We start from the raw sequence: 19,669 nt of genomic DNA, 5'->3' as shown, positions 1-19,669 counted from the left end.
GCAGTATATCAGGCATTCATGCAAATTAATTGCTTGCTGTGGATGTTGTCTGTGCACATTGGAGCTGTTTCTGCTCTTATCAGTGTTGTTGTTGTTACTAAAAAGTAACGCAGTATGTTAAGTACCAACTCAAGGAGAAAGTAATTCATTACAGTACTCATGACATTACTTTCACACTTCTCCATAAGAGAAGTGAAACACACTGTGTCATAACTAGCATTTAACAAAGTAAACTTATAGGCCATAGGCTAAGCCTACAAAAATCCCAATCCTAATGAGAACACAGATACGATCTTTCTCCTGGTATTTAGATATGAAAACAACAATAAAAACCAGCAAAAAGAGAATTTAAAGTGCCAGCAGCCTCGGTGCGTAGCTGCATATTAAAACGTTGGAAAAAGAAGTTGCAGAATTCAGTTTTCCAAGGACACAAATCATACTGTTCTGACAGCCACCTTTCTGCAAACAACAACAACAAACAAAAGGCATTCCCAGCTGTACTTTGTATGTCTACAGTCAAATATGTGAAAACCACTTTTCTTTTCATGTCATGACTTTAAGTAACAGTAAGGCATTTTTACATTCACGCGTCACTTGAGTCCAGAATTGCTGTTAAATAGTTGAACAAAACTCATCACTCGCCCTGGACGTGTGAGTCCATGTTTTCTATTTCACAACATGAAATATTATTTAGAATATGAATGGGGTCTGAATGCCAAAATTAAGTTAGTTCTGCTGTAAGGTGCAGATTTGCATCATGTTGCTAGGAAACAAACTGGTTTGAATCAAATTTATTTTCAAAGCTGTAACGGTGTCTTACTTTTAGGATTTCTGTCACAGGCCTACACTTGGTTACAACTCTGCTTATTTTACAAATTTGTTTTTGTTTTTCTTCAGTTGACATGTGACCAAATCTGCACTCAAAAGCTGTATTCTGAAATTACAGTTAAGTTTTGATGCATAATTGCAATGGACGCCATCAGATATGAAAACTGCTATGCACCCAGTGAGGTTTCCAAACAGACGGTTCCTTCAGACTGGAGAAATGTTGAGTGGACCGACGTACGTTTCCCTTCTGCTTTCTGAGGATCATAACAGGACGTCAGCTCTGTGCTTTGCTGTCTGACTCTGTGCTTTACTCTGACAGAAAATGAAAGTCTATCTGAATTCTGACCAAGCTGTTACTGCCAAGGATCTGCTCAGCATGTTTTTGGATGTGTCATCTCTGTTCAGGTAACTGTCTTACAAACGTGCTTTAGAAATGCAAAATTCACTTTCATTTGCTTCACGATTTTCCTCTCGTACTTCAGACGATTGTGAAAAACAATCACAGATACGGGATGGTGCATTACCGCAGTGCCGATGAAGCTGCCGTGGCTTTGAGGGAAATGAAGAGCAGCACCAAAGTCTTCTTCGTAGCTCAAGTAGGCATCAGGGAGGTCAGAGAGGGCCCCAAGGATAAAAGATCCGAACGTCCCCATCGAGCACCACCAGGCAGCTGTAGTTACCGCCCACTGCACAGACGTCCCATTCTGTGGGAACCACTGTTTCCAGCTTACAGACAGGTAATGAAACATTTGGACTCCCACAAAAAAGAAAAAAAATCTAAAGGTTTGTTTTTTATGGCTGATGATGGATGTTTTGATAATTTTATGAAATCTTTTGTTTTTCTCTCGTCAGACTGTGTCTATTGAAATTGATAACCTCCCACGATCTTGGTATGAAAGAGACCTGCTGCTCAGCCTCCTCCCTCCGACCACCATTGATGTAAAGGTGCTTACTCTCCAGCATTTAAAAGCACTGATTCAGAGAAATACATATGTACACAGCACTGAAAGTTTTAAATACTGTTTCTATTGTTTTAACATGTATGCTCTGTATTATGACCGTGCAGATATTTAAGAGAAAAGCCTGTGTGGTCTTGCCGGACTTCTCCAGTGCCTTGAGGCTCAGAGATTTGTTAAACAGTGCCCTTCACCACCTCCGCTTTATCTTTTCACCTCGTGGAAGACGGAGGTGCCCCACAGTGAAGATATCAGCAGCCGGCACCGTGCTCTGCTCTCGGTGACCTGTGACCTCTGCATGCTGTTACATATACAGATCAACACAAAAGCAACAATAACACAACTTCAGTATAATAATAAATGTAAATGCTGCTGTAGAGCTGGACCCATTATTTCTGCATTACATGTGTTACATGATTAAAACCAGAGAAAACAGGAGCTTAAAAGATGGGAAACAATAACACAACCAACATGCACAGTGATCATGGAACCTGAGTGGGATATATTAGAGAGCAAGTGGCCATTTTTTCCTCAAAGTTGCTGTGCTAGAGTCAGTAAAAAGCACAAGGTCCAAAATGTGATGGCTGGATGGCTGGGTCAGCTTTGGGCATCTCCAGATCTCCAGTTCTTGTGGGGTGTTCCTGGTCTGCAGTGGTCAGTATCTATCAAAAGTGATCCAAGGAGGTAACAGTGGTGAACCAATGATCATGGGCCAAGACACTGATACACATGGTGAGTGAAGGCTGGTGGTCCAATCCAGCAGACAAGCTACTGTGGCTCAAACTGCACAAAAAGTTAATGCTGGTTCTGATAGGAAGATGTCACAATACACAGTGTATCGGTTTGCTGTGAATGGGGCTGCATAGCCACAGACAAGTAAGGCAAAACTGGTAGTAAGCAAAAATGCTTCAGGAACGGTTTGAGGAGCACAACAACGAGTTTGAGGTGTTGACTTGGCCTCCAAATCCTCCAGGTCTCAATCCAATCGAGCATCTGTGTACCGGGCAAACAAGTCAGATGCATGGAGGCCCCGCCTCACAAGTTACAAGACTTAAAGAATCTGTTGCTAACATCTTGGTGCCAGCACAAGGTCTTTGTTAGCAACACAACACAGTTTTAGGCAGGTGATCATAATGTTATGACTGATCAATGTATAATCAGGATGCATTGTGTAATACAGGAATTAGAAACACACCTTGCCACTGAACAGTTGACAGAATAATTATAATAATTTTGTTTTCTTTTGGCCCCTGTTACATTTTATTTAAAGCCAAGGGACAAGTTGCTGTTTTTAATCAACTGAGCAGCTTTTTGGAATTAAACAACTGCTTTGATGTCTTACAATTAGCAGTTTAACCACGTTTAACCTAAACATAGTGAATGGCAGATTTTAGTATCACAGGATCTTAGTTCTGCAACTGAGACCATCGACCACAAAGCAATAACAGATCAGATGGCAAACTGTGTGGGACTTCCTGGGACAATGCTAAAGGAGTTTGAGTCCTACTTAAAGGACTGAGATGGCTTTGTGTCTGGATAATTATTAGAGTCTCGAGTTTAATGTGAATGGGTTTTCTGTGAACTCAATTCTACTTTCAGGAGCTGCACTGAGCCCGTGCTGCACTTCTGCACAACAACCACTAGATGGACCATTGGATTCTCCGAAGCAGCCGCACAGACTGAACATGGAATACGTATACTTTACATTATTGTTTCTTTTAATGTTAACTGGATATTTTTCTCAGTTATAAATATTTCTGACATACAAAAACAAAAAAATCACTTTTACCTCATTCTATTTCCATTTTAATTTTATATTATAGCACTTATATCACACATCAACTGAGCAGGAAATTGATTTTGCTAGACTCACTCAGCTTAAAAGGTACAATAAGTAATTTTTTCAGGTTATGTAAAGAAAAAAAGGAATGTTGTACTCATAAATATACACTGATTAGTGTTTAATTACATCATCCATCAAATTCATGCATTGTCATAAACTTAGAATGAAACCATTAAAAATACATGGGGGCAGGCACTGGTTTGCATGTTATGCTGACTTCATGTATACAGTGACTGAGGTGGATATTGCTGTTATGCCCAGTTGTGTTTTTTTGTCTGTGGCTTGAGACCAGTAACACATGTAGTATGTCTTAAAAGTTACTTTTAATTTAAAGACCACAAATACTTCTTTCAAACTATATGTGACCATTTAATATTTTTATGTGTATATTTTCATCGTCCTTCTCATTATTCCTCCTCAACTCAAGCGTCATCTCCTTAACTGAAGTTGAAATCGTGAATGAATATGTTTGGTTATTCTCAATACTGTCGCAATTACTTTGTCAGATGATAAACAGTTTGATTATCAGATCGTGTAAGAGTTTATTCACTAAGTGGCCGAGTCCATTGATGTTAGATCAACAAGACAGTTTCAAGTTTCTTACATTGGCTAACAGCAGCTAACAGCAGCTAACAGCAGCGCTTACTGACAGAATATTCTGGAATATTCTCCATAACTCACCTTGGTATCGCTGAAACGGACACGTGAGCTTCACTGATTCATTGATGTCACAACGAACGAGTGAACTCAGGCGCAGGACTCTGTTGATGTTGAGAATAAACAGTTTATTTACACGATCACCGAGTGCTATATACAAAGTGCGTGGGGAATAGGGCTCCAGGGAATCCAGGGAAGGAGGGGGAAAGCCACACACTTCTTTGGCCACACACACCACTCACCAAAACAATCAAGATTGCAACTCCAGGGGTGGAAACGGGGATGGGTCCAAGAAGATCTATGTACAGGGGAAGACAATTAGAAGCCAGGGAAACACGAGAAACGACGATACACAGGAAAGAGTCGGGGCTACATTGGTGAGTGTCGTACAACGATCCAGTGATGAGAAACGCTGAGCTGTCGCCTAAATAGTGGCTGAAGTTCAGGACAATGAGCTGCAGGTGCGTGATTACTTGCAAGGGCATGGGCCAGAGGTGGGAACCCCAGCAGAGGCGAGCGAGAGAGAAAGGCCAGAGAGAGAAAGCAACAACAGCAACACCGAGATCGCTGGGGAGACACAGGGAACCATGACAATCAAGGCATATCGGAGTCTTTTCGGAAAGTTTTACAGCCTCCTTCGGAGAAATAGATGTGGCATAAACAGCTAACTGACAGCAAACACTCGCTACAATTGTACTGTTGGCCGAGTTGTTTGTCCTACAGTGGCCACCATAGACAGGATTATGCACTTAAATTGGGAGGAGTAAGAAAAAAGCATTCAGTTAACCGTAATCTGCCATGTACTGACATCTAGTGGTTAGATTTTACACGTTGTACCGTTAAGAAATCACAGAAGTCCCATAACCAGTTTTTTTTATAGCTACTTAAATAACTTTTTTCTTTTTAATGTGATTCTTCGTGAGATGAAACATTTATTATTCACTCCTGAACAAAAGTATTTACTGGCCAAAAGCTGAAGTCATAAGGCGGGTTGTAATTTTTCTTCTATAAAAGCAGGTCTGAGGGTAGAAACTCATTGAACCCGTTAATCCTCACTTAGCAGAGCTCTACATTTCTTCCTTTTTTTTCCTGGCCCATAACCTCAGGCTGCATTTACAGTGGTTTTTCTGGACTGTTTACCTTTGGCTAGGTTCATTTGTACAGGTGAAAGCACTGGAAAGGTGAAAGCAACAACCAGCAAACACAGTGACACACCCATCCATCTGTCTGTCAATAACAGCTGTACTGAACCTTCTGTCTTTCTGTGTCATATTCCTTCCATGTTTACCTATCATGATTAGCTATCTGCTAACATCTCTCTTCCTGTCTTATCGCCTGCAATTGACACTTATCTTTACGATTATTGAGCTTATTGAAGCTATTTTTATACATGGGCAAGGGCCCAGAGGCAGTTACATTTTTAGTTCAGTTGGAAGTTGGCTTATGGAAGTTTTGAGGGATTCAAAATTCCCCTTTGGTTCGGGTTACGAGTTTTGCATAAACAAAGCGAGTTGCTGTTTATCAGTGGAAAACACTGCATCTAATTAATCAAACTATCTTTCAACTGTCATATCGCTGACTTTCCCCTCATCTGCCTGTCTGCCATCTGCTCTGCAGCTACTTCAATAATAGCTTGCAGCTGCATAGGAAGGTGGGGATGGGGTGGGGGAGAGAGTGGGTGGAAGGAAAACCCAGAGGGGTAAAAGGAGGGCACGCAGGCGAGCTGGGAAGGAGGGAGGAAGGAGGGGGCGGTGAAAGCAGAGCTATGATGCAGACAGCAAATCACATGAGCAGGGATCTGTTTACAAACTGAGACCTTTAGACAGAGAACGTGGGGAAGAGAGACGAGGAAGGAGAGTGAATGTGAGAAGAAAAGAGAAAAAAAAGAAACCACAGGCGGAGAGAGGAGACCCTAGGTTTGAGTTACCATTGGCTGCATTGTCTTCCTGCATTGACATACCTCCCCGTGTTCTGTGTTCACAGCAGGAAGCCGGGGGAAGAGATGAGTTGCTGCTTTCCACGGGAACACTGAGAGGCTGCCTGCCTGCTTGGCTGGCTGTGCTGCCGGGAGAACCCGTCCACGTCCCTCCCTTTGTCTCTCCATAATTGGCAACGGCAGGTTTTCACAGCCAGAGAGGACGAAAGCGGCGTGGAGATCTAAAAGGAGCGGACAGAGGAGTGAGAAGAAAGGGAAAAGAGAACAGAAGAAGAGGAAGGGAAGGACAGCCTTGTCACAGTGTTTTGAAGGGGGAAACAAAGCCAGAGGCTCATAACAAAAGTGCTGTATGGGATTTGGAATACATTTCCTTGTCTTGTCAGTGACATTGGTGTCTTCTCATCAGCACAACTCGGATTCTTTGTCATTTGTGGGGAATGCACAAAGGAGCACTTTAGTTTCTACCTCTGATACATTCGCAGCCGTCTGGGAGTCAAAATCTCACATAAGTGGATGTTTTTTATGACATTCATGGGGTAAAATCATCCCAGCAGACTGAAACATTGTGTTCAAGGTCCTAGGTGTCTCTGATCAGGTGTACTGACTCTAGACCACAAGGATTTAACACAGGTATAAGAGGAACCTGGAGGCGGACATCATTTTCAGTGCTGGAAACAATCCCAGAAAAGTTGTGCAAATCATAGTTTGTGATACTGGAACGGCTTACTGGGTTTGCTATATGAACATTTGATGCATCCTGTCCACTGGTGTAACGGTAAGTGACCTGGAGCCAGTTTGCCCTCCTAAAAGAGTTATATTAAGCTGTTCCACCACGATTTCCTTATACATAGTCAACTGATTTTGATTGGATAATGCTACTGGTGTTTTCTAGCAACTGATTTATACATTATTAAGCTGTTTGTAGGTAAGACATGTTTATATATAATTGTTACTATGAGGTGAGGAAGGACTTTCCAGTCACTAGATTAGTGAAGAGCTGACCCAACCCTATCCTGATGTCATGAAGTTATGACAACAGTAACAACTAGGCCACAACATGTTTTACTATTTTTATAATTTTAAAAAAATGACTGCAAAAAAGTTTTTCCTACTTAATCATCTTAAAGATTTTTATGCTACACATTTCTACAAATTTTCCATCCAAAACACATCAAAATAAAACTAGTCATGTTTAACAATGATATAAGCCTATCCCCAACTAATGCATGTGCACAGTAGCCTAGCCTTTAGTGCTCCACTATCAATGATTTACTAGCATCGTGCTAAGATTACCTCCTTCGTCCAGACGTCCTCCTTAACCCTCCTCCTAAAACCCCCTGAGACTGTCACCTGCTGCAGTGACCCTTGTCCATTAGAGAGTGACTTCTGAACCAGACTTCCTCCACTGTAGCTTAACTTCTTGCACTTTAGTCTTGTGAAAACATTAATTACTGTGGTTTAAACCTGACGTTTGTTGCATGGAATGAAAAGTGCCTTGCTCAAACCCCTCAGGCTAAGAACTTGTTTCTCCCCAAGCTAAACTAAGGGGTGTTGGGCCAAAAAGCAAGTAGAACACATTCCTTTGTGATGCAAGGAGAGATATAAAAGTTCATATTAAAGTCGGTCTATTTTAGGGTGTGGAAAGCTGCTTGTTTTCTCTGTCTTCATCATGAGGATAGCAAACATCACCAGAAACAAAAATCTGACCCCAAAATCCCACAATACTTTCCCACAACTTTCCCCTGAATTCAAACACTCTAAGAATGCTAACAGGGTAAGCAGTTTGCAATTTGAGACAAGAGGCTACACAGATGTCGTGTGCAGCTCGTGTGCCAGGCTTTACAGACTGCACAGACACAAGAGTGCACCCCCTAAAACCCAACCCTACATCCACTGTGGAGTAGTGATGGGTCGGTCGCGAACGAAATGGCTCTTAGAGCCGGGTGTTTGACATGAACGACGCGAGCCGGCTCCTTATCGCTAGCCGTGGGTTTTTTGTTGTTTTGTTTTTTCTCTCTCACCCTCTCTCGCACTTTTTTCCCGCTTCACTCAACATGCGAGCCTTGTGCTTTATGCTGGGCAGAGGGGGGGAGGGGCGGTAGTTATGCTCAGTAGCACAGGAACAGAGCGGGAGGGAAAGACAGAAAGAGCCAGGGACAAAGGATTCAGAAAGTTTATTCATGCAGGTCCATATGACAGAGAATATACATGTTCTTTTTATTTTCATATTATAATTTATATTTAATTGTGTTATGGTTTGCAGTGTTTTGTGTTGTTTCACTTTAAATTTGTAAAAGGAAAAAGCTGAAAATTTAAATAGTTAAAAGTTGAAATGTGAATAGTTTATTTTTGTATTATATGATTTATTTATTACATTTTATGTGGAGTGAATAAATAAAAGTATATTTACGGTGGCCCCTAGAGACAAAGCACATACAAACTTCAAATCACATACGAACTCTGAAACACGTACAAACTCCAAAGCATGTAAAAACTCAGAAGCACATAAAAACTCAAAACACGTACAAAAGACAACAGAAGTGCTCCAGGATGTTAGGGGCAGTGTTGAGCTTTTGTTACCTAGTGGCTACACAAGCCAGCAAGTACCAACCACCGGATTTGGTGTGTGGTAATAACAGGTAAATTAACATTTTTTTTTAAAAATTATTTGACTATATATGAATGCTTGTGTATAAATACATAAACAACACACATATGCTTTCATGCTTTCAATTGTGTAATTTAAGTGATCTAGGTAGCTCTGTTTTGGAAGTTCAGTTCATGCTAGAAATGTGTTTTGGAGTTTGTACGTGTTTTGTCTCTAGGGGCCACCGCATATATTTATATATAAACATATATAAATAAAACCACTTTTTTTTGTACATTAGTAATTCCTTTTGTGCATAATTTTATATTATTGTTAATAATAAATTAATTAAAGCAACAAAACAACCTGAAGAGCCGGTTCGGAGCCGAAAGAGCCGGCTCTTTTTAGTGAGCCCAACCGAAACCTCTGGTGGAGCTGGGTGGTCTAATACTCACATAAAAATGTGTTTATACACACAGGTGTTAAACTTATGTTGTTGACCTTCATTCCCTTGATCTAAAATAGCAACGTGACACACATGGGAAGTCCAGACTAGTATATTTTTTGAAACAAGTTTAACAGCCTGGTTTTAAAGGCTAAAATGTTTGCTAATGCAGGCAACATTAACAACTGATAACAACTCTAGGCTACTTGTTGTCCAACAACTGCCGAGGAAAGTTCTGGTTGTAGCTGCTAAATGTTACACGTTGATCAGTCCTTAGCTCTTAGCTACTACTCTGGTCAAGCTAATGGCTACATAGCCTTTAGCTAAGGCTACATAGCCTTTAGCTAAGTAGCTAATGGCAACGTTTTGATATGAAGATAATAGCTAGTGTTGTGTCTTCACTGCTTATGAAGAAATCGCCTCGGAGTCTTCATACTGATTCTTTTATTCCGTATATATAGAACAAGCATCCACGCAACTGTAAACTGCTAAGCTAGCACATGAACACACAGCCGGCGTACCTATCTACATCCGGTGATTTCAAAATAAAAGTTCGAACATTACAGCTAGGTAAATGGGCATTAGCTTCCTAGCAAAGGGATAAATTTATCTGCCACTTGATGCCGGGCAAGTAGGGTACATCTGGTTCATCAGAGTTTTCTAGTGACAAGTCTGAAGAGAACAAAAAGAACCTGTTAAACAGTATAGTTATGAAGCATTGCAAAAAATTGTTTAAAAAAATTAAAAAACAATTGTGTATATTAGCTTTTCCTTTCCTTTTGTGCACATATATATATGTCTCTATAACATATTGGGCTATTAGGGTCATTTCAGAACTACAGACAAAGGACATAAATTGTTCAGAATAAAATTAAATAGAAGCTTTCCCACATCTTTATGAATTTTGCAAACTATTTAGGTCATAAATATTCTGTGCAGAAAAAGCAAGCATGCTTTCTTTCTTTCCTAATGATTTCTGTTGGCATTTTAATTCCACAGCTGAATTAGCTGACTAATAGCTTTGTTTATTGTGTTGCCATACAATCAGGCATGAGAAACCATGAATCCGTATTTGCATTATCACCAACACTATATTCATGAGTGGCTTGTTCTTTGTGTCAAGATATATGAACAGTGAGCCTTACATACAGGCCACTACCAACGTATTATGGAAATATTATACACTGATATTATAAAATGATCCAGTTTAATAATTAACTGTATTTTAATTTGAAACTATTCATAAATGATTGCTGCTATAGGTATTTATTATATAGCTCAAAATACCTTTTCATAAATCTGAACAACTAAAATGTTTATTATGTCATTAAAGCAAATTTCCTTAGTATAAAAAATCAGCTGTGTTAAGCTATTGTGGTGGGACTGGTTTACACTAACGTGCAAGTAGTTATGGAAGTAGTTTTCTTGTGAGCCAAACTGTGTTGCTCTAGCTGTTTTAATACAGGTTGAGGTAGTTTATACACTGGGTGCAGTCTTTTTCCTCTGTGTGTATCCTATTCTCTTAGGGTGTCTATGTAACCTCGGACTGCAGAACTCTGATCCTTACTGCAAGATGACATCAGAAACATTGCACGAACTGCCGCTCAACGTCTACATAATCATCCTGGGCATCGGCCTCTTCATCCTCATGCTCAGCCTCATCTTCTGCTGCTACCTGTTCAGGTACAGGACAAAAGGCAGTGCAGCTTTAGAGCTCCTGCATCAGATAGCTCTACAAAACTCTTATATTTGTGTGTTTCTATGAACTAGTCACCATTTAGTCATGTGCATTAATTCATTCTAAGTCTGTCAGACTCTCAGCGGAATTGGTCTCTAATTCCAAATAGTAAATGGGTCTTTCTCTTTTAATAAACATCATAAAATCTGTTGTTAAGTAGACAGAATTGTACACCTAACTTACAAATACAAATAACAAAAGAATCAAAAATAGTTCCAAGACATATTTAATCCTCCATTCACTTATACAGGATTTTTTTTTTTACCTATATTGGAGTGTGTTACAAAACAAAACATCTTATTTCTCAGTTTCTTGCAACTGTGTTTCATCCACAGCCAGACTCATTTCTTCGTATCATCTTTTATCATTTGGCATTCATATGGGAGTTGAAATGAGTCACATGAAACTATCAGTCCAGCTGAAACAAGCTAAATTATATTATGGGGTGGGTTCACATGAGCAGATCTTAATGGCTGACTCTGAACATTAGGAGATAGTATTTTCCGCTGTCATTGCATTATGTGGAAATACATGGAACATTGTTGTTTGACAAAATGAAGTGCTGACAGAACAGGTTTAGGACAGGGTGCTGCTTTCAAGCACTAGCATTCCTGGAAAAAGTCAGTGTAAATGGATTGATGAAGTCATGTTTCATCAGTCATATTGTGGTTTCACTAGCAAAGGTGTAGCGAAGATACCCTGGAGACAAAGGTGCTTTTACTTATCCTTCAAATTTAGTAAGGGATTGGTGAACTAGCTATTTGCTTGTTCCCCAAACCCAAAATAATGCTAATCTATTTATGCTTTACACAGCTTGTGATCAGTGCAGTAAAACTGAATTTCAGCCAGATTTTTTTCCTACAAGCGCACATTCCTGACAGAGTTACAGTTCTGCTCAGTACAAGAGTGGATGGACAGGCTGATACATGAATTTCACGTTGTGTGAATTCCAGGCCTGCTCAAAGTACTATCCCAGCTGATTCCTACAGCATGACAAGACTTGTAATGGTGAAGACAGATGTGGAAGCATCAGACATAGTTTAGAGCTTTCATGTATCTAAATAATAATATGTTTCTTATTTGTGCTTCACAGACTGAGGCGACGAGGTGCTAGAGGGCAGTACGGCTACAACGAGGTAATATATTGATATTGTGACCAATATGACAAGTGCCAAATTGTAATCCAGTTACACTTGCGCTTTTTCTAGAGAACTGCCATTTATATGTATATATTTTACACAAATCCCTTCTTCTCAACAGGTTGTTTTAAAAGGAGCGGAGAAGAAACTGAGCCTACTTGGTGTAAGTTAAAGGGGCAAACTGGGCTGAGATGAACAGGAACCAGAGCCAGTGTTAACTATTTAAAAGATATTTGTTATACATCCTTTTTGTTAAGTGATTTAAACTGTGAAAAGCAAAACTAAATAAAGGGATTAAATGGAAGCCTAATTTACTGCTGAGCTGTAGTAAATCTATAATTCAACCAAAGAAATAGGGAACCATTGTTTGGTGTGACTGCAGCGTAAATATAGGATAGGATCAGATAAGTGTAAACTTCATCCTACTCCTTTGACTCTTATGACAAAATGCCATCATATTTTTAAAGGTCAAATAAGAGGAGACCATGTAAAAGCATTATACATTATGTAAAACCTGCCAGTTACTTTTAGAACTACTTTTTTAACCATTAGCTGCTGGTTTTGAGGTTTAGCTAGCTACAGCAATTACAGTCATGTGAAAGTTTTCACTCAGAGTAATCTAGGCAGTCCTGTGAAAAACTAAGTACACCTGTACTGCTTCATTGAAATTATGACAGTAAATAACAGCCACATTTTAAATAGACTCTAAAGTCTAGCATTTACCCAGTATATATGAAGGGAAGGTTTTTTATGATAGTCAGATAGTCACCTGTCCGATGCCATACTCTTCAGCAAATATTACAAGTCATCAGATGTAACTAGCAGATTTTGTTGAATATGATGCAAACTTCTACAACAAAAATGAAGTGGCAGTATGTTCTTAGAAAGAATTTTTGTCTTCTTTGCTAGAGTTATTTTTCGTTTTCCCACAGGAGGGAACTATGGTGTGAACTAACACAATGATTTTTGGGGTCATAATTGGATAAAAATGGCAAAAATTGTCAGATATGGCTGAAAAAAGTATGCCAATCTATGGATTTGGCATCTAGATTTAGATTAATCAAAAGTGAAACATACAAACTGCTGAAATAGCAGTGAAATAAAACAGGTGCATAGTTGGCCCATACATAGTAATTTACAATCTGGTAACATGCACAATTGATTGGAGTTTTATTTTCAAGTTCGACGTGACAAATTTCAGTCTACTTTTCAGCGTTGTCATCCCGCTTTCTCCTACACAAAAACAGTTTTTGCCTCACATTTGGCTTTTAGTGATCTGGTCAGTCTACAGGGCCTGGGCACCTTGCAGTCACTGAGTCAGCCATTAACTCCTTTGTATACCAAAGTATTCTGAGTCAAATATGCCATCTGTCTGACAGATAAAGCTTGACCCAAACTGGGTCATAAAACAGGTCAGTGATCCCAGGTACAGATGCAAATCTACAACCCGCATGGGTAAAAAAAGAAAAGAATCAAAGTTACCCAGTCAAAGTCCAGACCTCAACCCAGCTGACACGCTGTGACAGGACCTTTGTGCATAAACAAATGCCCACAAAACTCAGTGAACTGAAGCCACATTGTGTAGGAGCCACTGATAAAGTCCTGCAGACTTTACTTTAAGTTATGGCTGTTACAGGTGCTCCACGGGCATGGCTTCATGACTGTAGCTACCACTTTGTGCTAGATGTTATGTATTTATAATTCATTATTTTAGCAGTTTGATACATCATAATAAGCGTAACTAGATTTTGGAAAAGTAAAGCAATCGAATAACTGATTAAATGCCAAAATTGGTATTGTGGTTATTCACCCAAGAGAAACAGGCGAGGTACTCACTGCTAGCAATAAATGTGTGCTTCAGGAGCTTCAGGAAGATCTCTGAAAAATTATAGTAACTGCTATATCTTAATGTAACTTTTAAGCTACCAATGAGCGAATGAAAAGATGGTCTCTATTGTGAAATCACACCCAGATGTTACACAATAAGTGTAAAAAAAAAGGTAGTCGTTTTGAATTTTGAATTAAACCGTCATTTGGCCTTTTCAGCAAACATGTGCGGTGTGCTTGGAAGAGTTTCGCAGCAGGGACGAGCTTGGAGTGTGCCCGTGTTCCCATGCTTTTCACAAAAAGTAAGTTGTTTAGTACATCATTCCATGGTAATTATCAAACCTTCATGAGAGCAAACAACTGACTCCATGTTACGAAAACTCCAAACTCAAAACATGTTTCATTTGTTTTAGTGGTTTCACAAACTTGTAATCATGCACCTAAGCTGACTGCCTGACCGTGGCTCCATTCGTCTTTTTTAAAGCTTAAAAGTTTTAGTGAAATGTGCAAGGATCTCGACCAGCTGGAGAAATGACATGTGCAAATTTCTTGCTGGTCTCTGCCTTCAATTAGCAGCTGACGCAGTCACCGAGGCCGTAGAATTTGGAAAAAGATGCCCAGCAACGCTCGCAGGAAATGACTACCAGATTTCTAAGAACTCTTGACCGTGCATGTTTGAACAGGAGGACCTTTGTAACTGAGCCTTGAATTTACCCTGCAGCTTAGGTGTGACAATAACAGCAGCAGTTTTAGACCAGCTTCTGGAATGTACATGCTGTTTACAAAGTGTGTGAGCTGTCACTGTTCCTGTATTTCTCTTTTGTTGTGTTTTTAACCACTAAACCATCACTGGGTCGCCAGGGATCTTTTTTGGGGCAGGGTAGGTTCAGTTCATATTGACCCTTTTATATAGACTTTTCACCTACTTGGTGTATTCAGGTTTAAATCTTAAAATAGGAAAGCTGAAAGGCCAAAATCCATGTAAAGGAGCTGAGTTAAAAGGTAACATGATCTTGCTTCTGGGACTGTGCTTGTTTAACATGTTGCTAAAATGGAACCTTAAGTATTTCTCTGGTGATCTGATGGATGCTACGTGGTTAAAACTGAACCTTTTCACATAACTTTGCAACTTTGTGTCTTTGCCTCATGTCTATCCACATTTATGCAGGTGTCTGCTAAAATGGTTAGAGATTCGCAGCGTGTGCCCCATGTGCAACAAGCCCATTTGTCGCCTCCAGCCTGACCACCAGCAACCAGTGCCTCAGAGTCTCCTGGAGGTCTGAGAGTGGAGCGTACGTCCAGCAGCACTCCACGGCTCTTCAGTCAATTGACCTGTCACTGTACAGAATCCTGTTCCACAATCTGACACACAGTACTTTTAGTAATGTGAGTATTTATGAGGCAGAGCTCTTCTGAAAGTGAAAATAAATATAGATATGAGAGTAAATAAGGAAAGCCAAAGAACATTCCCGGCAAACTGAATAAGGTGAGAGATTGGAATGGTAACCACATTTAATCTGTATGTACACGGCATTCATGATAGAGTTGCAGTAGGTTGAAATCAACCAAAGGCAGAAAAAAGGAGAAAGTTCAAAAATAACCAGCCATCTCATATGGCTTTCCCATCATTGAATTCACAGAACTCAAACCTCTCTCTCCCACCTGAAGGTCCTGCATGTTCCTGCTTGGAATTCATTTCTTTAGATAAAAGGTGTACACTTGTAATTTAGAGTCTATTAATTTAGTTTGGTGTTATTCTCCCTTTGTGCAGCCATGCACAGCTCCAAGTGCTCTGGGTATGTTTGGATCACCCACTCATGACTAGCTTTGCAGACACAAAACAGACTTTTTTTAAAGTCAAACTAACACAACCATGATAGCGATGATCATCACTATCGACCATAGCTGGGAATGGCCCAGAGACCAGAAAGCAGTTTCTAGTGGAGGACTTGTTTAAGGCCAAAAAGGCATATGAGGTCAGAAGGTAGCACTAAGTTTTTCAGTTTTGGCTCTCTTCAAGTTTGTCCTCTTTTCCCAGCTGGCATCAAGTGAGGTTTGACTGTTTTGAACAGAGGTGGAAGAGATTCAGTGAGCATGGGCACACCAAGAGTTAGCAATCCAAGTGGAGCAGACGTGGAGGGAGAGGTGCAGCACTTCACAGTGGGATAATCTGGAGTCAGATTTAAATAAAGCTACTTTTTAATGGTGTGGTCACAGAATTATTATTTCACCTCTTGGCGATCAGCTATTCCAGTCTGTGTGGATTGCCTCGCCGATCATGAGCTAGCTTTTTAAAGCCTGAAAACAAAACCCAGAGAAAGTGCAGCAGTCCACTTTCCTCTGCAACTGCTGGATTACAGCGTGCTGGGAGGTTATCGATTTTCTTTTTTTTCATTGTTGCCAAAACGATTTTGTCCACTGTAGCTTTAACACAGTCAAGCCAGATGTGTAAACTAATGGACAAGTGCCTTCAAGATGCATACAATGCAAAGCCCACTAAAAACAGATGAAGTATTTAAGAGACTTTGTAATATAAAAGAGAAAAAGAAACTGGATTTGAAGTGAAAAATGTAGCATCCATGTAGTTTTGTCAAAAAAACAAACAAACAACAAAAACAACAATAACTCAGACCACAAATCATGCTTCCCTTCATCAACCTGTGATGACAAAGTTGTTACGATTCGTGTTTGAAATTCAGTTTGCTGGTTATGGTGGAAGAGTCGGTGCTACATGTGAACAGTGAAAGTGAAACTTGTCAGACATAAGTCTAAACTTCAGACTTCAAAAGGCTCCAGTTTAATATAGACACAAGTTTTGCTTCAGGTTGTTGATCAAGTGGGGTCAGATAATATAGCTTTACTATAACTGAACTAATGAGATTATTTCTGCCTTCAGAGCAGCTCTGCCTCTGAGAAATGTTTGTATGACAAACTCCAGTCTGCTTGTTTTTTTTGTTCTTTTACTTTACCCAAAAATGACATGCAGCTCCTTGTGAACATGATTTGCTTTGATCGTTTGCTACATTTTCATAGAGCCTGAGAAAAAAAGTGCAGTCTCTTGACAATGTTATGAAGAGATCTGAACCTCCTTTGTCTCTGTGTGATGAGACGACAACGATGATGATGATGATGATGATGATGATGATGAATGCAGAGACTGTAAAGAAAGTGCAAAATGACCCACGGGGCTGATTTAACTTAAGGAAATGGGATTATTTTGAACTAACAAGAGGAAGAGGTGTATTTATTCAGGTGTATCTACTATTTCTCAGTCAGCTCTGTACTATACTGGGTTGCCAAGCTGAGTGAAGGTAGCCATGTCCCAAATGTCTCGAGTGACTCACCCACTAAAATATACCTGATTTTGATATTTGTTTCTTCTTCTTCTTCTTTAAAAAAAAAAATCATAACAAGGTTTCAGTAAAATATACTGTGAGTCTGTGATGACACAGCACTTTTGCAGGAGTGCTAACATGAACTAATTCATCTTTAAGGCAATCTTAGCTCCCCATGTGTGAAGAGCTACACTTGCTAAAGTAAGAAGGGACTGCAGTGACATGAAAGAGCCTGTCCGAGAACAAGTGAGGTACATCATAATTATAATTCTCTGTGTTCACCATGTTATACAGGTTAAGTACTGTGTAAACTGTAACTATAACAGTTTCTGACTTCTAAAATATATTCAGTACAATCAGCTTTTTGATAAGGTTGTCTGGACCCACGTCTTTTTTTTTTGTCTAGATTTGTTACATGTACACAATTAAAACTGTTTATTTCTATGTTGTCATTTTAATATATGAAAGAAAAGCCTGTTGGTACTCTCGCTATATTTTAGCAACTCTGATCTTTTACAATGTGTCCTCATACAGAATAATCACAGTGTTATAACCAATGAGGTGCCACCTTATCGGTGCTATATAAATGTACCCACCAATAATTCTGTGTAAGTTTAAATGCAGTTTGTTGTTATCTTTTTAGCAGTGTCTTTGGTGTTGACAACCTCAGCCTGTTGGTTCGTCTCTCCATCAAACACTTTGAGCTTTGAAGAAACCAGACAATTATTGTACCGCTATGGGATGCTGTAAAAACCATAACTGGTCCCCAGTGGGGATCCAGATTACTTTAAAATTAAAGTATTCACATATCTGTTGACGTTTATCCAGCACCTTCATTCAGTCAAAAAATTTAATCTGTGTTACATTTTATGGTTTGTGCCTAAATGTCTGTGTAGGTTCTCAGTCATAAAGTTCATGGTAGACTTAAATGCTTGAAATGAAAGCAGCTGGACCTCTTTTTGGTTTCACCTTTCATCCAAGAGGCTTCTTTGGTTTAATCCAGCAAACTGAAGAAGCCTTAATGGTTTGCAGCCACATATCAAAAGAATTACAGGCTATTTTCATCAGCGTACCTGCTAATCCACTGACATGCTAAACTAAAATAGCAAACATTACTTTTGAAACATTAGTAATGTTAGCATTATTACTGTTAGTTTGCTAGCATACTGACCTCAGCATTCAGCTTCAAAGTTCTGGTGTGCCTGTAATAACAATCTGATTATTTCATATCACCATTTCTGCCTGTATTTATTACAGGAAGTCACGATATACTGAACTCTCAGACAGTCGATTCTGTTCATCTGTAATGTTTTCAGAGGGAGAAACATTTCCTCTCTCATCCAAGTGACTTCTTCTGACTGCAAGCTTCATCAACCTGTCTCAACCCCAACCTAACAGAAACTAGCACCACTGACTAGCATTGGGCCATGAGGTCAGTTTAATGATCAATAATATGAAAACTGTCACGACCATTGATCAAACGTCATGAGTGCCTTACAGAGAGAGTTGGAAAATGGCTGCATATGTACACTTGGGCGCCCTCCTCAGTTCAGAAGTGTGTGTTTCCTTTTTTCATGTAAATGGTCTCACTGACGTCCCGCTCAAACCAGCGTTCCTCCCTGTCTAGGATGTGTACAAGTGAACAAGTGCCCACTGGCCTGTAGGTGTAACAGACTGTGGAGTCCTGACCCAACGAGGTAGTTCTTCTGTGTTGTGCCATCCACTTAGCCGGAGGTTGTTTGGTTTCCAGGAGTTAGAAATCACAGGTCCTCCTGGCTCTTCACCGCATACATTATAATCTGCTTGTGCCGGGGGATCGATCCTTGGGGTGGACCAGTTTATAATGTTTACATCTAAGTCTTCTTAACTCATAAACAGAATTTCTGGTCTACTACAGGGTCTTTACAGGGACAAATAAGCGACCGTACAGGTACAAAGATGCACGTCTTACTGCATAAATATGCACAACACAAAAGCAGAGACAAAAGAAAGCTGTTGCACAGAGTCAGCAAATGTCTGGAAATTCCCTGCTCAGGTATGACATCAGGGTATTTGTGCAAGAACACATCAATTGTGTCACGAAAAGGTTTTCAAAGATGCTAACTATTGATTGTTGACACTGATTAACCGGATTACCTGCAGACACTTGAAAAGGCAGAAATTTCATTTGAGTCCCCAAAACACCACACTACAAATGTTCTAACATCTATATTCCCACATGCCCTGAAAGTAGTCCACAGTTCCTCATAAAGTAAATATTTAACTTCAAGAAGTCTCAGATATCAGCATGCATTCAGTGTTCTGCAGACAAATTACCTCATTACAGCAAGTGGAGAGAATGATTAGAAGATAGAGAGGATAATCGCAAAGGGAGGGGA

General features: G+C 39.8%; 2 protein-coding genes across 3 annotated transcripts; both read left to right on the top strand.

Moving 5' to 3' along the window:
* Positions 1-816: 816 nt before the first annotated feature.
* On the top strand, positions 817-2,188 carry LOC146561498 (uncharacterized). 2 transcript variants are annotated; one of them, XM_085295849.1, is made up of 5 exons: positions 817-1,062; positions 1,148-1,233; positions 1,311-1,565; positions 1,681-1,773; positions 1,895-2,188. In XM_085295849.1, exons 3-5 carry the CDS (start codon positions 1,341-1,343, stop codon positions 2,066-2,068), a joined length of 492 nt encoding a protein of 163 aa, XP_085151975.1. In that variant the 5' UTR covers positions 817-1,062; positions 1,148-1,233; positions 1,311-1,340; the 3' UTR covers positions 2,069-2,188. The 2 variants fall into 2 exon arrangements, with proteins under 2 accessions (XP_085151975.1, XP_085151976.1); XM_085295850.1 differs by having other exon boundaries at positions 817-1,233.
* Positions 2,189-6,027: 3,839 nt separating this feature from the next.
* Positions 6,028-17,766, top strand: LOC146561497 (RING finger protein 122-like). The gene is made up of 6 exons (XM_085297629.1): positions 6,028-6,995; positions 10,779-10,935; positions 12,084-12,126; positions 12,251-12,292; positions 14,176-14,258; positions 15,125-17,766. Exons 1-6 carry the CDS (start codon positions 6,971-6,973, stop codon positions 15,237-15,239), a joined length of 465 nt encoding a protein of 154 aa, XP_085153755.1. The 5' UTR covers positions 6,028-6,970; the 3' UTR covers positions 15,240-17,766.
* The last annotated feature ends 1,903 nt before the right edge of the window (positions 17,767-19,669 follow it).

Source organism: Mchenga conophoros, linkage group LG13 (assembly GCF_057382185.1).
Source record: "Mchenga conophoros isolate Kocher_MC1m ecotype Shallow Benthic linkage group LG13, M_conophoros_male_GT1.1, whole genome shotgun sequence".
NCBI lineage: Eukaryota > Metazoa > Chordata > Actinopteri > Cichliformes > Cichlidae > Mchenga > Mchenga conophoros.
This window is presented reverse-complemented; position numbering and strand designations above follow the sequence as displayed.

Excerpts from the sequence above, each read along its gene's own strand:
- LOC146561498 (XM_085295849.1), top strand. The coding sequence starts at position 1,341 with ATGGTGCATTACCGCAGTGCCGATGAAGCTGCCGTGGCTTTGAGGGAA. Across the intron at positions 1,566-1,680 it reads TGTTTCCAGCTTACAGACAG|ACTGTGTCTATTGAAATTGA; the intron begins GTAATGAAACAT and ends TTCTCTCGTCAG. Across the intron at positions 1,774-1,894 it reads CGACCACCATTGATGTAAAG|ATATTTAAGAGAAAAGCCTG; the intron begins GTGCTTACTCTC and ends ATGACCGTGCAG.
- LOC146561497 (XM_085297629.1), top strand. The coding sequence starts at position 6,971 with ATGCATCCTGTCCACTGGTGTAACG. Across the intron at positions 12,293-14,175 it reads AGAAACTGAGCCTACTTGGT|CAAACATGTGCGGTGTGCTT; the intron begins GTAAGTTAAAGG and ends TGGCCTTTTCAG. Across the intron at positions 14,259-15,124 it reads TCCCATGCTTTTCACAAAAA|GTGTCTGCTAAAATGGTTAG; the intron begins GTAAGTTGTTTA and ends ACATTTATGCAG.